This window comes from Canis lupus, chromosome 11 (genome assembly GCF_048164855.1).
Source record: "Canis lupus baileyi chromosome 11, mCanLup2.hap1, whole genome shotgun sequence".
NCBI lineage: Eukaryota > Metazoa > Chordata > Mammalia > Carnivora > Canidae > Canis > Canis lupus.
Window position 1 is genome coordinate 40,136,269 of NC_132848.1, and position 27,388 is coordinate 40,163,656.

The 27,388-nt window shown below is 48.9% G+C and overlaps 1 protein-coding gene across 1 annotated transcript; it reads right to left on the reverse strand.

Annotated features, from left to right (window-relative positions):
- Positions 1 to 346: 346 nt before the first annotated feature.
- ECRG4 (ECRG4 augurin precursor) lies at positions 347 to 10,184 on the reverse strand. Its single transcript, XM_072844369.1, has 4 exons — positions 10,022 to 10,184; positions 5,956 to 6,003; positions 3,809 to 3,966; positions 347 to 724 (listed from the first exon to the last, which is right to left on the reverse strand). Exons 1-4 carry the CDS (start codon positions 10,098 to 10,100, stop codon positions 569 to 571), a joined length of 441 nt encoding a protein of 146 aa, XP_072700470.1. The 5' UTR covers positions 10,101 to 10,184; the 3' UTR covers positions 347 to 568.
- Between the last annotated feature and the right edge of the window lie 17,204 nt (positions 10,185 to 27,388).

The following is a 27,388-nucleotide window of genomic DNA, read 5'->3' on the forward strand; positions in this document are numbered from 1 at the left end:
CATGATCGACTTAAACAGGCCCAGCGCGAGCTCAGGGCCTGGGGCCCAGCAAGGGCTCCAACACCTGTGGGATGATTAGAATACTCCAAGCCGTGTTCTGTGACCTTAAATAACTTCTGACCAGATTCTCTCGCTGGCTTCCTACCTTGCGTTTAGCAGGGGCAGAATTTTAACCAACCAAAGACCCCTGCTCAGTGCCATGGTCTGCCCGGGGGGTGGCGGGGATCCCGGCAGGGTAGGGGTAACAGAGAGCTGCCTCTTGGATGAGGCTCCGACTCTGACAAAATCCAGGGAATGAAAACTGTGGCCAGCCTGCTTCCCAACCGAATGAATTCTGAGACTTCTGTTTTTAACAAACTGCTTTTATTTCTATTTTTTAAATGAAATGCGATGTTAGGCACTTGCATGAAATATCAAAGGCATTTATATTGTTTAACTCTTCCTTCCTGGCTGCAGAAAGGGGGTAGGCAAGATCTGCTGGAGTAAAGCCCAGCGGAAGCCACGTGGTGCAAGGCAGCCCAGTGGGTCACCTCCGCGGCCGGGGCGCCGAGGGCCGAGGGGTGGTTGGTCAGTAGTCATCGTAGTTGACGCTGGCTCCGTGCCTGAAGCTGTAGGGGCTCTGGGGACCGATGGCGGCGTCCTCGTCATAGTGACGCTGGTAGTAATCATAGTCGTGCCCATTTCGATCTCTGTTCAGCCAGTAAGTGATGTCATCTTCAAATTTCTGGAGAAAAAGAGAAAAGCAGAGAACGGATTTAAGGACACGCATGCCCCCACCCCCCCCAGACCACATCTTATCTCTGGCTTTTCTCTGTGACAGCTTTTCTTCAACCATGAACAACTCTTACCAAGAACCACTTGGCTTGATAGCATGGAGGTCAGCAGACAGCTGAAGAGCACTGGTAAAAGCCGTTGCCCTCAGGACAGGGCCCATCCGAGCCCCTGTAAACATTTGCCCTTTGAGTTCTTAATGTACCCAACACTTCAATATTTTTCTCTTTTTTGGGGGAAATAAAATGGACATCTCTCAAAGATTGCAATAACTTGGCCTGCCCCCTGGGCACGGTACACCTCTTCCTGCACACATCTTGCAGACATTGCCTTCTCTCCCCGCCCCGTCCTGTCGCCTGGCCCCTCAAGTGCACGGCGTAGATGCTCCGTAAGTTAAATCAGCCACTGTCCTGGCGTGTTTCAGCCGCACGACCTTGCAATGATGACCTTTTATACCCATGGCGTTGTTCGAGCGTGCACGGCTGCACTTCTTCATTCCACAAACCCTGATTAAATGGGCCCAGCCCGTCAGCTCTGTGCTTGGCACTGAAGGGCCACCCGAAGTAGGACACAGTCCCTGCCTTCATGAAGCCGACAGCTGCTGAGAGTCACATGAAAAGAGACAGTGGCAGTGAGCAGGGATAAAAGGGAAGGGGGAGAACTGAATCGAGTGAGAAGCAAAGAAGGATTTTCAGCTTTACAGCCGGGGTAACAGGTCTTTGCCGTCGGTGCCTCTCTTAAAAGAAAGACTAATTCTTTGTCGGTAGTGAAGGCACAGGATGAACGTAGATGGGCACTTGCACACGACTCTGCCGACGACTTGGTTCGAGGTTTGGCGTGAGGCCGAAAAGGTGGGCACAAGAGAAGGATGACCTAGGGAGCTTGCAGGGTACCTACAAGTTTGGGTCCAATTTTTCTCAAAGTGCGCCCAGTGCACCCCTGCATCCAAATCTCTTGGATGCTATGAAGTGCACGTTCTCAGGCACCCGTCCACACTGCCTGGATGGAATTTTCCGGTGGTTGGGTCGCAGGAATGCATTTAATAAGACTGCCGGGTACCATGAGTATTTGGGCACTCCCTGAGGCCGGAAGGCCCGGCCTCGCCCACGATGCGGTTCTCTGTGGCCACCCGCTTCAGGTGAACCCTGGGTCAGCCTGTGCCACGCTGGTGAGCGCAGTCTGCCCCTCCTCTGTTTGCTGAACCCCAGGGGCTCTGGCCTCTGCTCAGCCCTCCTTCTGCCTCAGCCAGGAAAGTGAGAATGTTTGCTTTCCTCACAACATTGCAGCAAATCATCTTGCTCCTTGGTTCTTGGCATTTTATAATCTTGTTTGAAGTTTTGGCAAAACTCAGACCTTGAAATGTCAAGGGTTCCAAGAAGTTAAAAAATTGTTCTATGAGCACAGAAATAACACAGACTTATATTTTACAAATCGATACATGGGAGTGGGACAGAGTCAAGGGGGGGATCGTAACTCCATTGCCAAAGACAACCACAACTGACACTTTGGAGTATTTCCTTCTAGTCTCTTCTTTAATATTTAGTTATAATCTTATGGATCCTCACCTTATTCTCACCTTGTCACCAGTCGTTATTTTAGCCATTTCCATGCTACACTTTTAATACCCATTTTCAAGGACTGCATCAAAGAAATACAAATTACTACAAATGACATACCATTTTCATGTTTAAGCAAGTACTTTTTTTGTTTTGTTTTGTTTTAATTTTCAATGAGAATTCGAGGTGGTGCTGAAGATGCCAGAAGACTGGTGCTCTCACACGTGACTGCTGGGAATGTGCAATCCGACAAGCCTAAAGACCTGCGAGTGATTCTATCTTTTGCCTCAGCTACCCCACTGGGAAGAACACAACACCAAGTACGAAACAAACTACACACGAAGATGCGAGTCATAGTACCTGCCTTCTGGGTGGTTATGACCATAAGTGAATTCATATAAGTGCTTAGATTCCTGCCTGGCACGGAGTCTAGATGTAGGTGTTTAGCTTTTTGCACAGGAAGATACTTAGGGAATAACCAATATACCCAATGGTTGGGAATGGGAAGGAAATTATAATCCCGTTACATGACTGCACTTTATGCAGCCATTAAAAATGAGGCTTCTAAAGAGTTTAATTTTTTTCCATCTATTGCAACATCTTATACATCCTTGATGCACAGTATGAATCTTGGGCCATTTAGAAGAGTATTTCCAGATGCCCCTGCTGGGAGATGCTGCCTGTCATCTGCCCCCACCCCCCTGGGGCATGGGGTGGCGGGCTGAGTGTTCACCAGGCCCCCGAGCCTCCAGGAGAGTGCTCCGCTAGCGCCGCCCTGCTGGGCACTCTGTACACTGCCTTTTGTGCAGCCGGATCTGCCAGCTTGCTCTGCCACTGCCTCACCTGTACCTCCCCGCTGGGAGTCTGTCACTGTAAACACTCTTTTTCCTTGACTTAGCGAAGACATCCATTCTGAGGCACCTCCCTGCCTGGACCCATGAACAGAATGGAACCAACTTTCCCTGCAAATGCATTGCCAGATTTTCCGGAGAACATCTGCAAAGACCCATCTCTGTTAAAAAGTCACTTTTCATCTCTTCCCATTGTCCACAGGGGTCTTTGCATCGATCTTGTTGTTTCTGACATATGGGGGAGGTAAAGCTGCAAATTTTTGGGGGAGAGGAAGTTATGAGTTATTTTAAAGACACCCAGGCAAAACTATGCAGATACATTACATCGGATTCTGGGATGAATTTAAGTCCCTGCCATTTTGGACGACGACTTTTCTGGAATCCCGCTTCCCAGTCGTGTTGGAAGAGATTCCCATTTGTTTGTGGTGTGATGAAAAATTCCAGCTGATATCCCTATATCCTGATGGAAATGTTATCCGGTGCCTGGGTAGCACCTGGCATACAATGGGGGCTCATCCTTTGGAGTGTGTTACAAAGGCTAATTTTCTGTGCCCTATTTCCCCACCAAGCTGCTGTCCCCACCACACTGCCCTGAAGGGAGCCAGGCCTCCAGGAGGCAGGAATACCCACCGCTTCGTCGAAACCCATATAGAGGAACTGCTGATACCACTGCTGGACCTCTGGCCGAGTCCGGTCCCACAGCTGTCGCTTCTGGCGCTTCAGGCCGCTCAAGAATTCTTTGGCCTTGCTCTCGCCCACTGCCACATTAGTCTTAGCTGGAGCAGGTGCTGAAATGATCAATTCCCCACCCCCCAAGGTAGAAGGAATGATTTCTTTTCTTATTGAGGTGAGTCACTAGTATCTATCCCAGACCCCAAGCCCACCCTGCAAGAGATGGTTTTGATTCTGAAGTTCATTCTTACATCACATGGGATAAAATACAGCTTCCTGTCATTGGACTCCATGCCCCTTGGCAGTAAGTTCTCCATTTGGGTGCAGCCCTATAAAGGGGCACAGGCCAGCCCCCAACTTCAAAGGTACAAGGGAGAGACAAAATTTTAGCCCATCCTCTGCAGCTACTCACCAGGCCTAGACCCCAGTCTCAGGCAGGGGCTGGCGGCTTACCCCTTAGGTGTTTAGAAACAACTATCCAGTTGTATGGCCACACAAGTGGATACTCCTTATATGTGCGAGCATGAGGATGCCGTGCTTGCTCAGGAGACCAGGAAGAAAAGAGAATGAAAACAATAGCTCTGGGCCCCAGCCCAAGCTGGTGGGCTGGTGAGCTCTCAGGCTGGGGAGCTGGGACAGGCCCACCTTGGGCTACCATGTGTGGGCCTCACAGATCATCGACGATTTTACTGAGTCTTGGAGGGTACTGGTATACACGGCTTCTCCCAGCATCTTCCCACTGTGGTCACAACTGTTTAAAAGGCACCACTTCTGCAGGAAGTGCTCAGGAGAAGGAGCTGTGCCGCTTGGCTTATCCCTGCTCTCCACCCCCTCATCTAGCAAACTGGATTGACAGTCCCTATCTTGGTGTTGTTACGAAGTCCGCATGGACATTGGGAGAGAAGCTCTATGAGTCCCTTGGTCACATGGATAGAGCAGCAGTGGATTTGTTTCCTCACTTCCCGTTCAGTTCAGGGTTTGTTACAACTCTTTGCACATAGTGGGTGCTCAATATGTGTTTCTAGGCTTGACTTGAAAAAAAGCTGAGGATGTGCATCAGGACTCAGGAGTGTCTTGGTGGTCTGTGCTCTCCCACCTCTGACAGGCTGGCCCTTCCAGAGCTTCCATCACCCCAGGTGTCCTGGAGGAGTGTGCTGCCCCGCACGGAGATCAGGGATTGGCCAGGGCCTGGGGAGCGGTTGGAAATGCTAAGGAAGATGCTGGGAGCTCCCTCAGGAGCCCTCTGCCCCTATGAGGGGCCCCAAGTGCTCGGCACCTGAGGAATCTCTGGAGGGGGCTGCGGGGCATGTGACTAGCATGAGGGGCCCCTGTGGTCAGGGAGCAGACCCCCACCTGCCAGAACCGCTCTTAACTGCGTGGGGGTGGGAGGGTGGGGCTGAGGAGAGACAAACACGGGATCAAAGGCTCACACCAGAAATGTGGTCCCACTCCTGATTTTCAAGAGCTAGACAACTTCTTTATTTTACAGGCAAAGGTGACAGTTCCGAGGGGAGCTGGCCTTCGCAAGACCCCACGATCGGTCCAACTGATCTACCTGATTCTGGTGAGCCCGGGACTCAGAGTGCCTGGCTCCCAGCCTGCTCTGCTTTAAACATCTTGCCGCTGCCACCACATTCATCATAGGAGTATTTTTTCGCAACAGGTGTTAGTAACAAAACAGTTTTTTCTGTGCCACCCTGCCCCAGAGGGCTAATTAGACACAGAACACCAAATAGTGCTAATCCGAGTCTACCTCACTGATGGAGGTTTGATGTTCTCTAGAGGATATGCTCTAAATTCAGATAAAGGGCATCATGGTTCTAACACACAGAGCATTCGATTAACACAGTAGCACTGTTTCTTTTATTTTGGAGTCCACACCGACAGCTTTCAGGAAAACAATCTTCAAACACTTACTGCTAATAATATTTACCTAATAAAATACCACACACATACCCACAGACGAAGCCCTTCAGATCTGCCAACCTTTCAAGGAGTAAACACTTCCGATTTTCCAAATACAAGACCCCAGTGAGCACACTCAACATGGCCTTTCACTGGGATCCATTAAGAATGCCGCCCTTATCCGTGTGGGGTTTGCTTACCTTCCCGCTTCTGAAGCAGCAGCTTGAGTTTATTCCCACTTATGCCACCTAACGGAAAGAAGATAGAAATCAGGTCAGAGTTGCACTGTACACTTTAATTTCCCAAGTGCAAAAATCAGAGCTGGAAAAAAAATCACCACGCGCCCCCTCTCCACTTGGCAACCTGGTGGTATCACGGTTTTCATGTTTGCTGCATTCCATGTCATGCAGGAAAAGCAATTCAGGCTGCCTGTGGCTCATACTGGTGACCATGACCATGGCTGATCAGGGGCGCTAGGATTTGAGATACTCCCTGGGAGAAATGACATTGTTCTTTTAGCTCCTTACATATACCTTACGATGAGGCCACCTGTCATGTGTACCTTCCTGCAGACTCTCTCTTTTTTTGTGGTAGAGCAAATGGAATAGTGATCCCCCCAAATTTACATCCACCCAGAACCTCTGAATGTGGACTTATTTGGCAATAGGGCATTTGCAGGTATAATCAAGGATCTCAGTTAACTAACTAAAATGAGGTGATATCACGCTGGCTCTAGAGTGGGCTCTGAATCCGATGGCTGGGATCTTTGGAGGCAAGGGCGAGGGTACAGAAAAGGTAGCCATGTGAAGGCAGAGGTGGGCAGCTATCAAGAACTCATGCTGCCACAAGCCAAGGAATGCACTTTAATTCTTTAAAAAAATCCAGCCCAGTTTTACAGCTTACCTGGATTATCTTCCCAGTTTGGCATCATTGGTACCATTTGCTGTTATTTATATTGAGTTCTGAAAGTATTTCTAATCAGCCTAAACATCTGAACCGAAAACCTGGCCTGGTAGGACACCCTCCTCCTCCTGGTGAGCAGATGTGAGGATCGGTAGACACCTCTGATCCTTAAGCGCTATACATAGGTGCAAGGCTTATCCGGTGAAGGGGTGTCTAAAGCACCCAGGAGAAAAGCCCGACCTCCTAAATAACGAGCAGAGCATGTTCAGGTGTAAGGAGATGGTCTGGCCCCAGGATGGAGGAAGTGGTGTCCTGTCCACCTTTCACGGCAGGTCCTTAACCTCCCTGCCCATGGACAGGCCCTAATGCCTGTGTTTGCTTCTGCAAAGATAGTTTCCTGGGAATAGGAGCCATAGTTTTTGCCAGACTTTCAAAAAGTGTCTGGGACACAGATAAGATTAAGAACCCCTCCTGCTTAAAGAATTGACTATGTAACTGGGGGATAAAGCCACACGTGTGGCCAAAGGCCACAAATTAGCTGCCTGCAGCTGAGCTTTACCTGGAGCTGTGTTTTATGAGTGCACCCAGTGTTTACAAAATCTGAATTTGAATGCTCTGGGCCCAAGTCACTCAGCACACCCCCATGGTCCACAAAGAGCCTATTAGCCTCTGTAGGCATCTGGATTTGAAGGCTACCCAACTGCCTGTAGAGGGGATGTGCCAGCCAGGGAGCATGGCTGGGAAGAATCTCTAGGAGCCAGGGATTTTTTTTTTTTTTTTTGGTACATCATACATTTATTACCAACAACCGTCTCAACTCCAAAATTTGGCACAGGGATTAAAAATAAGCATTAAAAAAAATAAAATAAAAAATAAAAATAAAAATAAAAATAAAAATAAGCATTACTAGTCACTTTCACTAAGAATGCACAAACTTTGTTAAAAATTTACCAAGCCTTCAAATGATTTGGCTACAGATATTTATAATATATACATTTTAAACTACGTTAACTGATACAGTGGAATCTGATCTGAGAAAACGAGTCAGCAAGTTGTTTCCAGAAACACACTTGGGCCATAGATTAGGGCATAAAGTAAGGTTTCCAACACCTAGGCAGCCACCCCAAAGATGGGGTGAGTCACCCCAAAGATGTTCCCCATCAAGAGTACGTAAGCAGAGATGAGCCCTTGACGGGGCTCCTGTAGAGAGGATTATTTAATTAGATTGGAGGGAGACTACTCTTAAAGGCTGTACTTCCCATCAAACCTTAAGAGTCAATAAAGAAATCTGTGAATACACTTGCCAAAGCAGACAGATCCACTCCTTGCCACTAATATTAGCGTTTATTAATATCTTAACATTTGTCCATCTTTTAACAACAGCGTGGCACACACAGAATTAAGTATCGTCCGCCCATCTGTTTGCCTTCTGTAAAAGCACTTAACATTAAGTGAATGAAATGTGGCCTGATGTTGAAATAGACACTGGATTCAGGCATTGATGAAGTCGTTGCAATTTCTAACAGCAAATGTGTCACTGCAGTTCCAGAAATGAAAGCCTCACCAAATCTCAGCTGTACAAAGGAAAGGCTCGGGAAAATCCTAAATTGTGAATTATTAATGTGGCCACTGTGCCAATTACTACCCACTGAAGTATAAATATTAATACATATAATCAGATACCACATTAGTTTGAGGGGGAAAAATGAAAAAATGAAGAGCTGTGAATTTTTTCCTACAGAATGGATTTTTTGGTCCCAACATCATCAGTCACTACTTCTAGATGGTGATAACAGGCACTCTTGAATTTATTTAACCTGACATTAGATCTCCCAGCAGATGCAGAATTGCAGGATATCCCTTTGAAGGTGCTAACTATTAATAAACTGCTCAAGAAGGAGCAATGATCATTTTCCCCATGAAATGATTTTGGAGGTCATAAAGAGCCACCTGTGGGACTCGGTGTATAAGGATTTTCATTGTATGTCATAAGAACTTTCACACTCCAGCTCAATGATGATACTATTTTACCTGACACTGTTCGCCCTGTTTTTCATATGAGTGAAGTAAGACACAAGTCTGAAAAGGAATGGCTTTGGCAGGTGCTCACTCGCTTATAAGCATGTGCTTCTGGGACACCTGGGTGGCTCAGCCGTTGAGCGTCTGCCTTCGCTCAGGGCCTGACCCCGGAGTCCCAGGATCGAGTCCCACATCGGCCTCCCTGCATGGAGCCTGCTTCTCCCTCCGCCTGTGTCTCTGCCTTTCTCTCTGTGTCTCTCATGAATAAATAAATAAAATCTTAAAAGAAAAAAAAAGAGGATGTGCTTCTGAAAATGGGAGGAACGAAGTAGGAGAGGTGGATCAATCACATAATTGATTAGCCCCCCCTGTGGTTGTAATTTAGAAGGAGAGCAATTCTCTCCAGTGGAACAGGTCCCCTGCTATTGGGGCGACCTGGAGCTTTGGCCTCAGGACTCCTAGAGGTGGGCTTCCTCCCTCTCTTCCACCTGCAGTTTTCTTTTCCACACCTGTTTTGAATAAGCAAGCACAGAAGCCAAGCTATGAAGGGTGTCTCCCAGTCATTAGCCAGCTACTCTGCAGGGGCAAGAGCACCAGTCTTGCATGTTGGGCGAGTATTCCGTGCCTTCCAGTGAGTCCCCTTAGCAGGAGATCCGGGATCACCCTAGGCCTCTCCGAGTTGTGAACGGTGACCCTACAAGTGGAAGGCAGTGTTCGCAGGCCAGAACCCTAAGGCCGGGTCTGTGGACTCCGGGTTCAGATGCCTGCACCAAACTGCTTCATTTGGGCGGATTTGTACGAATACGCTCATTTTATAGGGAAGGAACCTGGAATTTTCAACCGATTCGCTGAGGACTCCAGGAAGCACAGAAGGTGAAGCGTTTCTCCTTTAGGAGCACCTCCCCGGGCGGGAGGGGAGGCCTGGGAACGGCGTGGCAGACCTGGAACTTGAGTCGGTTGGGGAGCGCCTGGCAGGGACCTGCCGGCCTGCAAGAGCCTCTGCATCGCGGCGCTCGGGGCTCCCCCCCCACCCCCACCCCCGGGCCGGCGCGCCCCCCGCCGCCGCTCGCGTTACCCCCCGCCCCCGCCCCTTAGGTTGGTCCCAAACACTTCTTGCCGCCCCCCGCTTCCGACCGTGACCCTCATTCTTTCCCAAGGTGAGCACGCGTGCCGGAGCTGCCCCTGCCCCTGGTCCTCCGTGTGCGGGGCAAGCGCGCCACCCCCACCTGTGCGCGGGCCACACCCAACACCCTGTGCCCCGGGCACTGGCCCAGGCTCGGCCGGGTCCCTCCGCCCTGGCCGGTGTCGGATCTCCCTCCCGCGCCCCGCCGCCGCCCCGCTTACCCGGGCCCAGGCACAGCAGCAGGAGCAGCGCCAGCGCGGTCAGGGCCAGGACGGCGGGCCGCGCGGAGGAGGCGGCCATGGCTGCGGCGGGGCCGGAGGGACAGCGCGCACCTGCAGCCGCCGCCAGAGGACTGGGCGCGGGGACCGGGGCGCGGGCCGGCGGGTGCTGCGTCCCTCCTCCCGGCCGGGGCGGGACCTGCCCGGGGCGCCGCCCCTCGGCTCCGAGGCCGGGGAAGGGGGGCGCGACGGGCTCCGGGCCCCGGGCCCCCGGCCCCGGCTCGGGGTGCTGCCCCCGCCCCCGCCTGCGCGTCCACCGCGGCCTTAGGAATTTCCCTAATTCCCGCGCTGCGCCTCGGGGTGCTTTTGGCGGTGCTGCCTTTTGTGCGATTTTGAAAGGCTCCCCAGTCTGGGTTCAGACCTGCAGGTCAGGAAGACTTCGCCCCCAAACCGCCCCGATCGAAACCAGGCACTTGGGGAACTCCTAGGTGTTCGCAGGACAAATGGGTCCCTGTGTGCCCCCTCCCCCCGGTGACCTGGGCAGCTTACGAGATACTCACGGGGGCGGTGGCTCAGCGGTTGAGCATCTGCCTCGAGCTCAGGGCGTGACCCCCGGGTCCTGGGATCGAATCCCGCATGGGGCCCCCCGCACAGGGAGCCTGCTTCTCCCTCTGCCTGTGTCTCTGCCTGTGTCTCTGCCTCTCTCTGTGTCTCTCATGAATGAATGAATGAATGAATGAATGAATGAATGAATAAATAAATAAATAAATAAATAAAATCTTTTTTAAAAAGATACTAAAGGGAGACCCAGTGAGCCGCAGAAGTGCCCCCCTCCCACCAGTGCCAGGAGCAGAAACGCAGAGGACGCATGGGCAGGCAGTGGGGGGTGGCGAGAGAGAATTAAGCCAGAGTTGTCCCAACTGACCTTAGCTGCTCACCTGCGTTTACCAAGTGGCCATGAGGCCCCATTACCTTTAGGGGCCCTTCCCGCCTAGGATCTGCTCTGCGCCCAGCGAGGTTGCTTCTGTGCTTCGGCTGGTCAGCCCTCTGCCCCCCCCCGCCCCCCTCCCGGGCCGGGATTCGCTCTCCGAGGGACGCAGTCGGTGTAGCCCCCTGCGCGGTGACCAAGCGGCACCTTAGTTCTAGCGAACGTGTGGAGGGTGTCACAGAATCACCAGGACTTGTGCCAGAGAGAGCTGAAAGGCCGGGTCACGCACCTCACCATCGATGGGGGGGGGGCGGTGCTCACCAACCCTGGGGGAAACTGAGCGGTCAGGGCGAACCGAAAAGGCCCAGTAGCAAACCGCGGTGAGTGTCCTTGATTTTAACCCCGGGCAAGACATGTATCAGCAGGAAGAAAACCAGAGCAAATAAAAAGCCAGGGCTCTGTTTGGGTTGGTCTAGAACATGCATTAAAGATGTTAATTGTGTTCTCATTTCTCTTGTGGGCATCACCCCCGCCCCCTGCCTGCTCCAGATCTCCAGAGGGATGTGCTTCTAACTTAGTGCTCCTCATCTCTTCACTAGGGGCTGATCAGCACCGACTTCTTGTGGCCAGTAAGACAGTGGCCACCTCCCTGGACACTTTCTTTTTTCTGTCTTATGGATGCAGACCTACATTTCCTCCCCTCACCCATCCCTTCCCCACTTCAGCTGAAAATGCGGAGCACTGATTTTATTTTCTCCTAATTCAAAGATTCCAAAGGGAAAAAAAGGTCTGCTTTAATCAGCTTAGACAGTTGGGGCATTTGAAAACAAACTGAATATTGAATCCTAATGTTTTATGAGGCTATATTAAAAAAAAAAATCCAAACTTTGATTTAAAAAAAAAAGAACACTGATGTAGAATTGATCAAATTAAGGATCCTACAGAAAATAATTTTTAAATAATTGCCGTAGATGGGAAGAACCTTTCCTGAGATCAGGCTCCAATTCCTTTGCCCAGGGAGCTCATTCATGTGCCACCTCCAGCCACCATCCTGGGCCCCCTGGGACCAGCAGCACCTTTCATGGGGTGGGGGTGGCGGGCTGTGGTGAGAAGACATTGCCAGAAGAGTGTGCGGAAGCTCGGCTTACACCTTCTAACCACGGTGATAACCAAGCAGATAAAAATGATCACATTTACTTGCAAAACAAGAATGGTTTCCAGAAGACTTTATGGTTCCTGGAAAAGTGGGATATTACACATCCCAAATTATGACAAATTTCTCCATCTCTGCCAATCAAAGAGACAGCCTCTTTAGGGAAAATTTGTATTGAAATATAATGTAATACAGAAAGGTATGACAATCAGATATATGATATCATGATCGGGAAATAACTTTATCAACCCGCCAGGGGCCCCTCCCCATCACCTATCAGTCATGTGCCATGGTAGTTTGGTTTGAAGCAATCGTCTTTTTTTTTTTTTTTTTTAAACAATCGTCTTTTAAGAACATTTTAGGGGCATCTGGGTGGCTTAGTTGGTTAGGGGTCAAACTCTTGATTTCCAGTCGGGTCATGGTCTCGGGGTCATGGGATCCAGCCCCAGGTAGGGCTCCATGCTCAGCAGGGAGTCTGCTTGAGATTCTCTCATCCCCTCTGCTCTGCCCTTCCCCAGCCCTGTGTTCTCTCTAAAACACAAAATGTCATTGATGTTCAATTTTCATTCTCTTAAAAAAGAATACCCTCAAAATAAAGACTTAGAGTTACCAACAGGTAGATATTAATGAATAAAAAGAGTTATTTAAAGGCATCTGATTCATGACTGTGTCATTTGAATCCAGTTCTGTTCGATCCTGTCTCAATGTGTATCTCTCAAAATGCCCACTGGACATCCTTCACCTAGACCATATTCCAAAGGGAGGTGTCCTCGGCTCCTGGGTTCTTGTCTGCCTTCCATGCTGGTCGTGACTTCTTATCACCACTGATGAAACAGCACCCTGCTCCCGCAGCTACCTGTCCCCATGTTCTTCGGTCCTGTTCACGCGTGAGTGGCCCAGGGTTCCTTGGATCCTGCGTGGTGGGATTTCTGCATCTCTCCCACACACACTTGGGATGAGTCAGCTTCCTGGGGCCGGCAAGGCTGGAGCCCTGGTGGCCATGGCTTCAGCTTCCATAGAAGGTTCCTGGATGTGATGGAAGAGTTCAGGTTCCCCATGAAGTCAAGAGCCCTTTGCATAAGCAGTGTTTTGTGGGTGGGAGCCCCCCACTGTGGCCTCCTTGGGGGCGGCTTGGCTGGGGAGCTCTGGCCAGAGGCACCTGTCAGCTCCTGAGAGCCACGTTCCTCTCCAGTGGTTTACTCAGCAGCACGTGACAATTCTTTTTTTTTTTTAAGATTATATTTATTTATTCATGAGAGACACACAGAGAGAGGCAGAGACACAGGCAGAGGGAGAAGCAGGCTCCATGCAGGGAGCCCAGCGTGGGACTCGATCCCGGGTCTCCAGGATCATGTCCTGGGCCGAAGGCGGCGCTAAACCGCTGAGCCACCCGGGCCGCCCTAGCACGTGCCAATTCCAACCACACAGGAGGCACTTGTGAGAAGTCCTTTTCTTCCTCCTCCCTTAAATTCCTTATCTGCAGCTCAAATGCGGGGCTCCCCGTTCTCTCTCTGCTACAGCTGCTCCCGTTCCTTATTCCAGTGTTTCTTGAATTGTGTCAAAAAGTCCCAAGATGCCTGTCAATGCACGTTCCCGGGTCAGATGCCCAGGAACTCTGGTCTAGTCGATCTTGGACGGGCCCCAGGGATCTGCCTGTGTTGGAAGAAGCAGCCTTCCCCTCATTCACCAGAGCAGCCTCGGGGGCTTAATCTCAGCCATTTGGCATTTGGCACAGCAGCAGAGAACAGAGGCTTTGGGTTCCAGTTCTTTCCATGTTTTGCACTAACGATGTACATAAATCACATGTTGTCTGTGGTTCCTTAAAATTCGAGGAATATTATCCAGTGTGTTGATGCCAGAAGCCACCGGCATGGAGCCTGACGTGCAGTGAGCCCCTGAGAATCAGGAGGAAGGGTTATCTTTGCCAGAACTTCCTGGTGACCACTCCTTACCCTGCAGCCTGGGCCTGGAGCTAAGGGTCCCTCATTACAGACAGGCCACCATCATGCCCACACCTCATTATTGTATGTTATCAGATTGACTTCAAATGCAGCTGTAGCATCCTGTACCTCAAAATGCCACAGGGACCAACTCCCTCTCTCCTAGTTCATAAGAAATAAGGTTTTTTTTTTCCCCCAAAGATTTTATTTATTTATTCATGAGAGAGAGAGAGAGAGAGAAAGAAAGGCAGAGACACAGGCAGAGGGAGAAGCAGACTCCATGCAGGGATCCTGATGTGGGACTTGATCCCGGGACTCCAGGATCACGCCCTGGGTCAAAGGCAGGCACTGAACCGCTGAGCCACCTAGGGAACCCAAGAAATAAGGTTCTAACAGAGCATGGTGGTAAGGGTGCCGGGAACCTAAGACACACCGGGGAATTCTACAGAACAAAACAGCATGGGAAAGAGGGCAGCATCTGACACACCACTGCCATTCATTACAAGAGGCCTTAGAGACAAAGCAACCAAATGCAGTGTGGGACTCAGCTTGAGTCAAACTAGGAATAAGAACATAGTATGGAAATTTGATAGGAGAAATGTGATCATGGAATGGTTGTCTTATTAAGATTGTTACTTTTTTAGGCATGAAAATGGTTTTACAGTTATTTGTTAAAGCCCTTATGTGTTTGAACTGCCTACTGGAATATTTATGGAAAAAAGATCTGATGTATGGGATTTGCCCAAAAGTATTTCAGGAAAAAAAGACTGGCAAACATTGATGATTCTTTTGCTACGAAACCACTTAGACACGACTGGAGCCACAGTGGTGATGTCTATAGAGGATCATTATACTATTTTCTGTGTATGTTTATAAGTTTCCATAATCAGAAGTCTAAAAAACATTGAGTCTTAGTGGTACCACATTGACTGTAGAACAACACATGCCTTCAAGACTCTCTGTTTAGCATTTCAATATGTATAATAGTTATTCCGTCCCTTCTACTTCCTGTAAGTTTTCTGATTTCTGCAAAACTCAAATTCTTGAGCATTCTCTTCACCTTCACACCTTTGTGGCTTTTCCCACAATATCTCATTCTGTGGGGTGCCAGCAGGCCCTCATCTGTGCTAATCAGAACCCTACCGTTCTGGTCGTCTATCACTGCAGGGCTCAGCTGGATGGTTCTTCTGCTCCACATGGCGTTGCTAGAGCTCACTTGATAGTGCTTAGTTGGCAGGTGGGCTGCCCTGGACAGTCCTGGAGAGCTGTGCTCACATACCTGGTGCCTTAGTGAGATTACCTGCTTAGTGGGGTCCACTCAGCTGAGATTGTCACCGGAAGTGCTTTTGTGTGGCTTCCGTGCTGGTCTCTCTAGTATGAGGATCTCAGGATGGTTCCTACAGGGACACTTCATGGCTCTCAGACAGACGATTCCAAGATCACTTGTTCCAAATGACAACTGAGGGGGCTGCCAGTATCTTCAGGTCTTGGTCTCGAAAGTGACATGAATCTCTGCCACCATATGCCACCATATTTAATTAATTGAAGCAGTCACAGAACCCATTGGTTTTCAGGGGGAGCGGCAAAGATGCCATTTCTCAATGGGAGAACGCCAAAGAATTTGTGACTGTTTCTAACCCACCATACCCACCCACCCTTCAAGGCCAAGCCGAGATGCTAGGTCCTTCAAGAGTCCCTCCTATTTCTTCCTTTTGGATCAAGAGTATGTTTTCCTTTGAATTTCTGTAACCCTGAGATCCCCCTGAATGTTTCGTCATTCCACCTTGGATTTATTTGTGTACTTTATTTTTCTTTTCTCCAATGGATTTTAAGCTTTTGAGCTCTTCAATCTGTTTGTTCTCATTTTTTATTGCCCCATAAAATCAAACACTCAATAAATATTTGAAGAATGAATAAATGTCTTCTAAAAGAGAATCTGCAGTCACACAGGTTGTGTATAAACAAAATCACCTTGTATATTTCTGTTTTTTATTTTAAGTTTGATATCAGAAAAATAGATGTTATGTGTAACAAAACTCATAGCAGTGGCTCGGTGATAGTGATAAGGAAGGACCACTGCATAGAGACCCCTACCAAAAGCCAGTCATGGACACTGTCTACACCTAGGGACTGGCCACCACGGGGTTAATCTTCATGCTCAGTGGTGGGTCTTCCAAACTCCTTTCCTGTTTATTGAACATATTCTCGTGTTGGAATTTTAACAACTTTTGCCATTTCAAATAACTGAAGCCAAAGGCAGGGAAAGTAGGAAAGTTTCTTTTAGATCAAAAAAAAAAAAATACTGAGAAGCACAAAGTCCTTATTATGCACACTCCTGGCTCCCTGAGAGGCTCTGTGAGCACAGCTCCTGTGTCTGGAAGCGGGGCTCCCAAAGAGGTGCCGGGGGCACCCTGGCGGATAGATGTGGTCCTCAGGGCAGGTCAGTGAAAATTCCCAGCTCTGGGGCCTGGAGACAGCCGAAGAGTCTTGACAAAAAAATGGTGTTTGTATCCCTAAGTGACCTCAGTGAGATAGATGATGTTATTAAAGAGATTTAACGTGTGGAGCGAGGCCAGTTTCCAATCTCTTCGTGCGTTGAAAATGCAGCATTTTAACCAAAAAGATCTCGAAAGCTGAAGATCACAGAGACCCTGAGCTGATGGGCACAGCTGAAGGGTGGCACAGCTACCCACATTAGAACAAGCCCGCACACATTTCCCCAATCCCTTTCCCCCGGGGGCCAGAGGACCACGGTGGGTTATTAATACCAGGCGGGGCGGGGCGGCCGCTCAGCCGCTGCACACCAAGTATGGGTTTTCCAGGAGGCGTTCGCAGTTGCAGGGTGATGCGCAGAGCACTGGGCGCCCGCACCAGCCAGGCCAAGGCCCCACCGGGCACAGGGGGCAGGCAGAGGCCAAAGGTCACGTCACTTTCGAGGCCAAGACACGAAGACACTGGCAGGCCCCTCTTCTTGTCATTTGGAACAACTGATCCCGTAGGAGCCAGCCTGGGATCCTCATGCTGGAGAGGCCCGCCCGGAAGCACTTCCAGTGACGGTCCCAGCCGAGCGGACCCCGCTAAGCAGGTACCCCACTAAGACGCCACCGGCACTGAGGCGGTCTCTGGATTCATAAGGGAGCCGAAGCAGTCCCCTCAGTTTTTGACAACTGTCTTGAACCCCAAGGGGGTGGGACAGAGATCGTGTTGTGGTGTTGCTCCCGGGGCTCTGGGGCATCGCGGCTGGAACCCTACCGAACTCTATTCGGGGCCAAATAATCAGAGCTCCGACAGAAATACAAGCAACACCCGCACGATCCGGTCCGCGGAGCCCCGCATCACAGTTCTTTTCTTGTTCATTTCCTTTTCCTTTTGATGCTGTTTCACTTTGTTAGCTACAGCGGCCGCTAATTACTGAGCGCAGGATCTTGGGGTAGCCCTGCACCCGCAGAGCCAGGGAGTGTTGCTCAACGGGGTTCCCTGTCAGCATCAGAGACGCGTCCCTCTGTTAAGGCACCGGGGCTCCAAGAGCGCTGCAGAATATAAATATGAGACAGTAGGAAGAGCCAAAGAGCCCCATTCACGGAGGAGAGAAAGCAGGGACCGCCAGCGCCGCCCCCCTCCGGCCCCCCGCAAGCGAGCTACCCACCCCGACGGCATCGACGCCTGTGGGTACCACGGCTGCCCGGGGCGCAGAGCCTCTGGTTTAAGTGCCACGCGATGAGCCCCGAGCTGGTCCTCTCGAGCCCCTGCAGCGTAGGCAGGAGCAGAACCTCCCTCCTCCAGGTAAGGGGGCCGGGCCGGAGGTCGTGACTTGCCCATGGGCGGTCCTGACCAGCACTGACAGTCTCCAGACTGGGTCTGTGCTCTTCCATCTCTTGGGTCCATGTGCATTCCGGGCTCACCCACAGTGCTGGGTGCTGGGTGCTGGGTGCTGGGTGCTGGGTGCTGGGCACTGGGTGTGAGAAGACGTGGGGCCGGCTCTGGTCCGCAGGGGGCTGGCGGCCTAGTCAGGGATGCAGCAGGTCGACTCTAACGTAGCCCGAGCAGCAGATCGCACTTGGATTTTGCCAGCAGGGTGAATATCTCGGAACTGGCATTTTAAGGACCCCAAATAATCCAGATTTGTCTTATTAGAAATAAGAATGATAAAGGCTTATCTGAGTGATTGATAGTCTATAAAGCACCTTCACATGGAGCTCATTATTTGGAACCCAAGGTTCAGGGGTGAGAGGTTCCTCCTCTCTGCCAAACATGCCTCTTTATCTTAAGAGTCTGCTCAAGAGCCTTGTCTCACCCAAGATATTTACACAGGAAATTTCCTTTTCCCTTTGACAGTTATATCCTCTTAGCATGTTAGTTTGAAATAGTTTAGGTATTTGCTTTGTGAGCTTAGTCTTTGCTCTATTCCCCCCGCCTCGTGTGTGTTGCAGGGAACGTAAGGGGGTGCTGTGTATTTTTAAGTCATTTTTCCTACTACATTTGGCAGACCCCTCCAGGCTGGGGATGTAAACTCCTGACTCATTGTTTACTGCCTACCCAGTGAACCCCATCCTTGGAGAGCCACCTGGCGTGGCATGAAGGGGTGGGGTAGCCCAGGTTGCTGGAGCAGCTCCAGGTGGAGGAGGGGAGGGGTTTGTCATGTTGGGGGCTCCCAGTGGCCCTTTTCCTTAGTCCTGTCTCCACCTTGAGGGTCCTGGCAGTAGGGGATCTGGAGGGGCGGCAGCCATCACAGGGCACAGCCACGTGAGACCCCTGAGACCACGTGGGTGAGCCCTGTCATCCTTCTCTCTGCCCTGATAGACCCTGGGCACCAATCCCAGGAAACAGAGCCCCAGGGCCCAAGCAGTAGAGAATTTCTCAGAACCCTGCTCCCCTTGGGTGCAATCTGCGGAGTTACTTAGATAAAACTTTCCTACTTTTTCCAACTGCCCTCAACCCTGAAAACAAAGCCTAAGAACATCTACATCCTCTAATGACTTTATGGAAATTCCTGAAGCACAAGAAACTAAACTGCACATATTTAAAATGTGCGATTCAAAGAGTTTTGACAAATGTACACAGTTGTGTAACCACCACCTAGTCGTGACATAATATTCCAGCACTCCAAAAACGTGCTCCTCGTGGCCCTTCGCAGGCATTCCCTTCTCCTGCCCTCTGGTTTCTGACCACCACTGACCCATTTTCTACCACTGTGAATTTGCCTTTTCTAGAATTGTGTACGAAGGGAGCCATATGTGCTCACTCTCGTGTTTGGTTCCTCTCACTTAGCATGATGTTCTAGAATTCTTCCGGGTTGTTGTGTCCATCGATAGTGTATTCCTTTTTATTGATGGGGTTTATGAAGATTTCATTGTGTGGATGTGACATAATTTATTTATTCATCTATTCACCAGGAGATAAGTATTTGTGTTGTTCCGATTTGGGGGCCACTAAAACAAAGCTGCTATGAAGATCCCCATACACTTCTCTGTGTGGACACATTTTCATTTCTTTTGGGTAAATCCCTGGCAGGCAACGGCCGGGCCATATGGGAGTGTGGGTCTAGCTCCATGTTTTTAACCTCCATAGAGATACTGAGGGTGTGTGAGGCCATCTGTTCATTCATCAGATGGGAATAGGGAATAGTGAAAAGCATGTCAGCACTAGGAACCCCAAAGCCAGTAAGTCCCTGGGTTTAGGGGGCTTACAGTTTAGAGCGAGGACATTTCTCAGAAAAACACATCACGTCCTAGCAGGAAAGCAAGTGGGCGTAATGGGCTCTGGTAGGCCACGTCACTAAGCTGTTCACTGCATTCCTCTGCGTGAATGCTTCAGGGATGCCCCACTCCATGGAGAAGCCTTTCCCATGTTATAAGCTTTAGCCGTTAGAAAGTTCTCCCCTACTTGGGCTGCTGTCCATTCTTTCTTACCCAACTGGGCTTTCTGGGCGGGGGGGGGGGGAAGACTCCTCTCTCCTCCAACCCATGACCCCAACAGACACTTCTTAGCTCTGTCATTGACATCAGACGCTCTCTTCCTCCGCTATGTTCTTGCCTTGCTGACCCTCATGGGGCCATGTTCATGCTGCAGTTCGGGAGGACTTCCTTTCTTCCCATTCTCTGTGGCATTCCCAGCTTACCTCCTGGTATTTTCCTCTGAAGATCACTGGGTACCGCCTCCAGGAGGCCATGCTTTCACTCCAGGGTTGTTGTCAGGCTGAACTGAAAGCCCTGTTCACAGAGTCCCTGTGCCTCTTGGGCGGCACCCGTCCCCACCCTCTATGGATGTTCCATTCCAAAACCACTAAACCCCGCTCTTTAATTGGTAACTATGGTTCATAGAGCCAAAGCTTGTTGCTTCACTGCTGCCTACCTGACTGCAAGTCTTGGACAGAAAGATAAGCATAATGTGCTCTGTATTTCAAGGACTCACCATCTTTCACGTCCCCCTTCACTAGAAGCTTCCCCACACACCCTTGCTCCTGCCCCAAGTGGCCAAGGCATGTCACTCTCCCCTCCCTCATTTTCTGCTCCCTTTCTACAGTCTTCTCCTTCAATAGGATTAGTCCTAATATTAGCAATAGTGTCATAAATGCATAAAAGGAATACACAAATCGTAGTCCCCTTGGTTTTTATCACTTTAGAAGAAAAGGGATACCACTGTCGCCAGCAGAACACCATGGGCAGGTGGTCATTCTCTGTGGGTTTTCTGAGTGTGATCAGCTGGGGAAGGCCCCAGACCCTGCCCCACAGGCGGGAGCTGCCTCTGCAGAGGTCGGCTTCGTGGCGGTGCTCTCTCCTTCCGTCGGAGCTGAGCTACCGAAGAGTCCAACAAGCCAGCTGCCTGGCCTTCCCAACACCGTGTCCATGAGCGCAGGTGCTGACCCCTCATGGTCACAGCGGGCTCTGCCCCCCTCCCTGCCCTTCACCAGCTGTCGCCTGAGTGACCCCAGGCCTCCCACTGTCCCTTACATCGGGCTGTTGTGACTGGCGACAGGGATCAGCCCGCGGGTCAAATCCAGCCTGCTACTCTTTTCAGCAAATAAAGTTTTATTGGCACACAGGGGGCCCCTCCATTCCTGCGCGGTCTGCGGTTGCTCTCACACCCGGTGGTGGAGTTGAGTAGCTGCGGGAGGCGGGTCCGGCCCTCAGAGCCAAGCACTCACTAGCTGGTCCATCCCGGCAGGAGTTTGCCGGCCCCATCCGTGCGACCCAGAGCGCGGGACGGGAGACCTCGGAGCCCGGGCCTCCAGGCAGCGGGCAGCTTCCCCTCCGTCTCCCTGGGAGGCCGGCTGCCCTGGAAGAGGTCTAGGGTTCTGCCGAGAAAGGCCACGTGGGGAGAGGGATCGGGGGTGTTTCTGCTCCTGCAAGCACCCGCTGAATGGAGGGCTCCGTCGAGTCCGGGGGTGACCAGCGCAGAGCGGCCCTGCTCAGGGCCATCGTGGGAAGTAGTCGTGAGTCGTCGTCGGTGCCACCACTGAGTTTGGGTGGTTTGTTACGCAGCAATGGGGATTCCAAACAGCACCCCTGCTCACCTGAGGGCCACCACAGAGCTCAGCAATGCCTCAGCCCCGGGACAGGGCCCTGGGAAGGACACACAGACAACCAGAAGGAAGGGGAGGCCAAGAAGCCTCGAGAAGCCCTGTGCACAAAGGGAGCATAATTCAGCCAGGAAGACAGAAAAGCAACAGGAAGGAGCGCACCTGCCACACGAAGGTAGGACAGGTTATGTGGAGGGGGACAGAGCAGGGCCGGAGGGGACACACCAGGGAAGGCCGCACGTGACAGCTTCCGGCCAAATGCAGAAGTCCACGTCTCACCGATGGAGGTGCTTGTTAAGTGTGTAAAACTCTACAGCACACGTAATAGGCGCGTGTAGTTTTCAGGACACGATCGCTTTGGGCAGAGGAGTCACATGTTACCTTAGTAGCAATCTTACTATTTTTAGAAATTTTTTGTCGTGATACTGCGCAGTCCCGGCAAAGGCACGAGAACTTCAGACCGAGTGGAATGCGACCAAATACAAGAGTCACACGGCGGATGGAACGACAAACACAGCCCGGCCTCCTGCTGCTGCCCGGGCCCGGGGCGCTCGAGGCTTCCAGACTCACCTGGACCGTCTTCAGTGACAGCCCGTCTGGGTGTGCCGGGCCGCGGCACCGTGAAGCCTGCCACTACCTGGCGGCACTTCGTTAAATCTGTCTTCGATCCAGCCTGTAGCCACCTGTTCACATTTCCACCGTGGACGCTGTGTCCATAGCAGTTGTGTGGGATTTCCTGTACTTAATATTGGTAGAATGTTTGTTTTTTTCCAAAAATGTATCTTGGTAAGCGTTTGGAGAGTGCCCATGTGTGCAAGGCACGGCTCTAACACAAGCTAGGGAATCCAGCATGAGCAGGGCACGCTCCTGGCTCTCAATAAACACACTGTCTAGTTTAATCATGCGTTTGACTACGTCTTTGCTCTGGAGGATGGCGAGACCATCACCATCACCACCACCAAGGCCGCACAATACTGCTCCTCTTTCCGTGATTGGAGAAAGTCGTAGGTGGGTTAGTTTGAGCATTCCTTGCTATTTTTTGTTTTAAAGCCAGTAAATGATGATTGTATCAGAATGACACTGGGTCTGTGACCAACCAGAACTGGATTAGTGGCCCAGACTAGGACAAATGCCCACCTTGCCACGGGTGTTGAAGGGCGGTCTCGTCTGCCCAGCCCTCACTCACTCGTCTTCTCCCTTCTATCCACTTGTACCAAAACCTCCCGGCCCCTATTTGAGATACGTGCATCCCCCTCTTAGGTGACCTGCGTTCCAGACCCTAGGAGTGGATGGCTGACCTGTGTCCCTTCTCCGGGCCACTTGGATCTGTGTTGTGGACACTGTCACTCACTGAGGCTGAAGCTGTGTGGGAGAAAGTCTGGGAAGTGTCAATGGCTCTGTTAGCCATCACGTGGAGGAAGCAATCCGCAGGGAGGGTGACAGATGAAGTTGTGGAGGAAGGACCCGTGAGAGATGGACACCTGGGAGGCTGTTGGGCAGACTCCACCAAGTCCACGACCTTCCAGAGCTTGCGAGATATCCCATGATCTATCTGGTAAGTCCCTATCCTTGCTTTAGGAGTTCGCAAGTTAAGACCAAAAGTACACTGATATACCAACATTTCCACAGAGACAGGCTACTCATGATTCCATACCTAGTCTGAAACCATATAAAAATAATAGTGACCATCCCACAGAGCATGCTCTGTTACAGTTCACATTTTTGTTCTCAGGCCAAAACCATTTTGCATTTCCTGTCTTACACCCACAGAGGCTGGCATCTGGGAGGATTCAGATGCTTTGAATAGCAGACAGCCAGCAATGCTGGAATCTGACAAGGAAAAATAAGAGAATCCATTTCCATTAATAAGAAGCAACAAGGTTCCTCATTGAATGGCTGAGACCTTTGTATAATTTTAGCATTAACGCACTCGGTACACAGCGGGGGGGTGTCTTTCCACCAGCTGCCCTCTCACCCCTCACATACACGCAGACCCATGTTGCTGAGCTCAAGATCAGACTTGAATGCAATTAGCAGTTCTGTCTCTAAGATCCTGCATGTAAGAAGCTTGTATTGATTACACAAGCATTTTGGCCTCTTATATTAGTTGCTTTTTCCGTGAAGCAAATCATATTTTGCACAGCATGATAAAGGCTGTAAGCAGCCAGATACACTATAAGAATAAAAAAGAAAAGAAAAGAAAGTTTCCTGAGGATAAATGCTTCTTTACAACCCCCAGCAGCTCAGTTAGTCACTCTTGCCTCTGGTATTGAGAGAGACTTAAAATAAATATCTTTAGCAGAATTTCAGAGAAAAACACATTGGCCAGAATGTGCTCTATTTAAAAAAAAATCTGCTTCTATTGACATGGAAGTCTGATGTCTAAATCAGCCAAATGTTTAGTTGGCCCAAGATTAATTGTCAAATATTTTGATGAAAAGAACTTTGATAAAGTACCACTGACTATAGATTTGAATGAAACCAGTCATTTATATAAAGCTTAGATGCATTTTTTTTTCTCAATCAGCTTTTACTTTTTCATCAAAATTTCTGACGATGGCCAAGAAGTAAAGAGCCCACTAAAGAAGACTTTACTCATTTATACTCTCTTGCTGCACATCCAATTGTTACTGCCAATGAGACAAAGCCTTTCAGTGTCCCCAAGCATTAGACATTCAAATACTTGGAGGATTATTTAAACATCAGGTATTAAAGTTATCCTGCCTATGCTTACAGATAAACCCCTCACCCCCATCTTCCTGTCTGTGGAAATGGGGAATTTAAAGCTCATTAATTGATTTAATCCACCCCATATCAAACAAGAATGGTGTAAGATAGTCAGAATGGTAAGATAGTCAGTTCTAGGACTATATTTGGAGCTTTTGAATGTAGTATCAGCATTACCACTTTCATTCGGAGAAGTCCCTTGTCTTTTGGCAAACTGTGGGTTTGTTTGTTTTCTAAGTTTGGTAGCAGGATGAAAGACCAGGGATAAAGAAGGGAATAGAAAAACTCCAATGAAGGACAGTCTTCAAAATGATTACTTTACTTGCGTGCACTTCCCCTCACTGCCAACACTCATGCCTGAAACAAGACTGGGAGTCCTTGAGTTCCTTGTTTTTCCTTGATTTTCTTGTTCACTGACCTTCCTTGTCCCAAGTGACGAGGCATACAGGAGGGCCACATGTTAACAGCCACTCTCAGTTATTAATCTTTAAGATCATTTTGATTTTCTACAAGGAGATCATGTCTTGCAATAACTGGCATAGAGAATAGATCAGTGTTGCTGGTGAGAAGATGGGAAAGGTTGGACAGAAAGGAAATGCCTAGGCAGAGGGAGAAGCTGTGTTAGGAGGGCTGAACACCCTGGTTGAACTGGGGCACTGATTCTAGTATCCGGAGAGTCAAGAAACAAGAATGTCATGGGAGGAGGGCTTGCACACATGGGTGGGAAGGCACCACATACTCTTCCTCTCTTTTGTATGGTGAGATGGTGCTGGAACAATTGGACTTATGATAAAGATCCATGAGTAAATAAATCCAGCCAGCCCAAATCTTGTTGACTTTAAACTAGAAAAAACACAATTGGACAAAGTACTATCAGGAGCCAAAACACAATGCCAGAAAACTAACTGACCAAAAAAAGCAAAATAAAAACCAAAGCAGAAACTCAGATGGAGGAAGAAAACATGGGATGGGAATATAATCTGTAAATAAGCACTGGGTGGTGAGATGCATGGCCTCAAAACCTCAGCTTGGAGTGACCCAAAACAGTATTGTGAGCACTCTAAACATCACTGCTGTGGGCAAAGGCCCAAATGTGGTGAGCATGGAATGGCAGGTTGTGGCCAAATACTTGTTATTATAGGGATTTAGTGTAGAAACTATGGTGCACGGCTGCACAAAATTCCATTACAAACAGACACGTACATATACACAAGCAAAAATGCCCAAAACAGCAACAAAAAACCTTAATGAGAGAATTTTGTATGTTGGAAATTAACACTATAGAATAGTGTTGGGAAGTGGGCTCTACCTTTTACATAGAGATGTTTATTCCATTAGTGTTCTAAGGAACTTAAACCAATTATAGTTCTCAAAGAAATTATTTTGGGGGCACCTGGATGGTTCAGTTGGTTAAGCATCTGCCTTCAGCTCAGGTCATAATCTTGAGGTCCTGGAATCGAGCCCCATGTTGGGCTCCCTGCTCAGTGAGGAGTCTGCTTCTCCCTCTCCTCCTCATTCATTATTTCTGTCACTATCTCTCTCTTTCTTTCTCTCAAATAAATAAATAAAATTGTAAAAAAAAAAAAAAAGAAATTATTTTGTACATGTATGTGTTTACACACCACGACAAAACCGCAAGAACTTAAAGTCCTATGGGACTGTCACAGTGCTTTGCAAAGGGTAGGGCTTCAAATATTTCTCTTTTTTTGGAACGAGATTATCAGAGACTGCTGAAGCCATGGGCCTTACATTAGAAAATACTATGACAAGCTCCACCTCCAAGCAGAATAAAGTAATTGGTACCAGACTTACTCTTTCACTAAATAACTAGAAAACTGAACACAATGTGGGAGATGATTATTTCCAGACATTGAGCAATAATCAGCATAGGACTGTGATTCGTCAACAGAAAGTAAGTATATGAAGGAACTCTACAATCACCTTGTTGTTATTATTTTTGGAGGCATTTTTCAGACTATAGAATAAAAAGGGATGCCCAGACAGAGGACAGCAATTTCCATGACATGTGGACACAGTTTGGAGTTTGGTGAGAATGAAGTAGTTAGAATTTCCAGAGCAGAGTGCTGAAGAAGAAGGAGTTACAGAATGGAAGAGCTCAAGACTCTGTATAAGGGTCCCCTTGGGTCTTCTCCTGAATACTGAGTAAACACATGGAAAGTGAACCTCTATGGGGTGTTACAGGGAGCTACCAAGGAATGATAAGGTGAAAGCACCCGAATTTTTCACAGAGCTTAAAGGCATTTGTGTCCTGAACAACCAAAATGGAGAGAGTTCATTGAGTATTAGGGCTCTCAGTAGTGACCCCAGCTAGGTCACGCCAAGTAATAGGACTAAATTAAACTCTAGTATAAAGCTCACTAATTGTCAATGTTAGACCACAGTAACAACACTAAAAACAAGTATTTGACTATTCTTTAATTAAAATGTTTTGCAAGTAACTTAACAGTTTGCCACCACAGAACTCAGCACTCTTTAGAGGAAGATAACGAAATCCAGACACTCTCCAACATAGTATGGAATCAAAATTATTGTAGGAGAAACAGGAAAAATATGACATATAACCAAGGGAAATAAAATCATTCAATAACAACAGACCCAGGAATGTCAGAAAAGATGATGAGATTGGCAAATGAGTAATTTAATAACAACTATGATAATTGAAAGGAAAACATGACTACAAAGAAGAGGGAGATGAAACATATATAAAAAAAGTTTCAAGTGAAACTTTAAGAGCCAAAAAATAAAATAACTAAAATTTAAAAATTGCTGGATATACTTAATAGCAAAAGACACTGGAAAAGAAAAGATCAATGATCTAGAGATCAGAGCATTAAATACTACCCAAATTAAGACATACAGAGAGAAAAAAAACTGAAGAAAAATGAACATTGGTGAAGAGAGGCATGATATTGAACAGCCTAATACACGTATAATCTTTTCCATAAAGAGGACTGGGGATTGCAGAACAAATTTTCAAGAATAATTATTAAAATTCTTCAGATTTGAAAAAAAAATAGTATTAACCCACAATCCAATAAACTCAAAAACCCTAAACAGGCAGGACAAACAAAGAAAACCACAC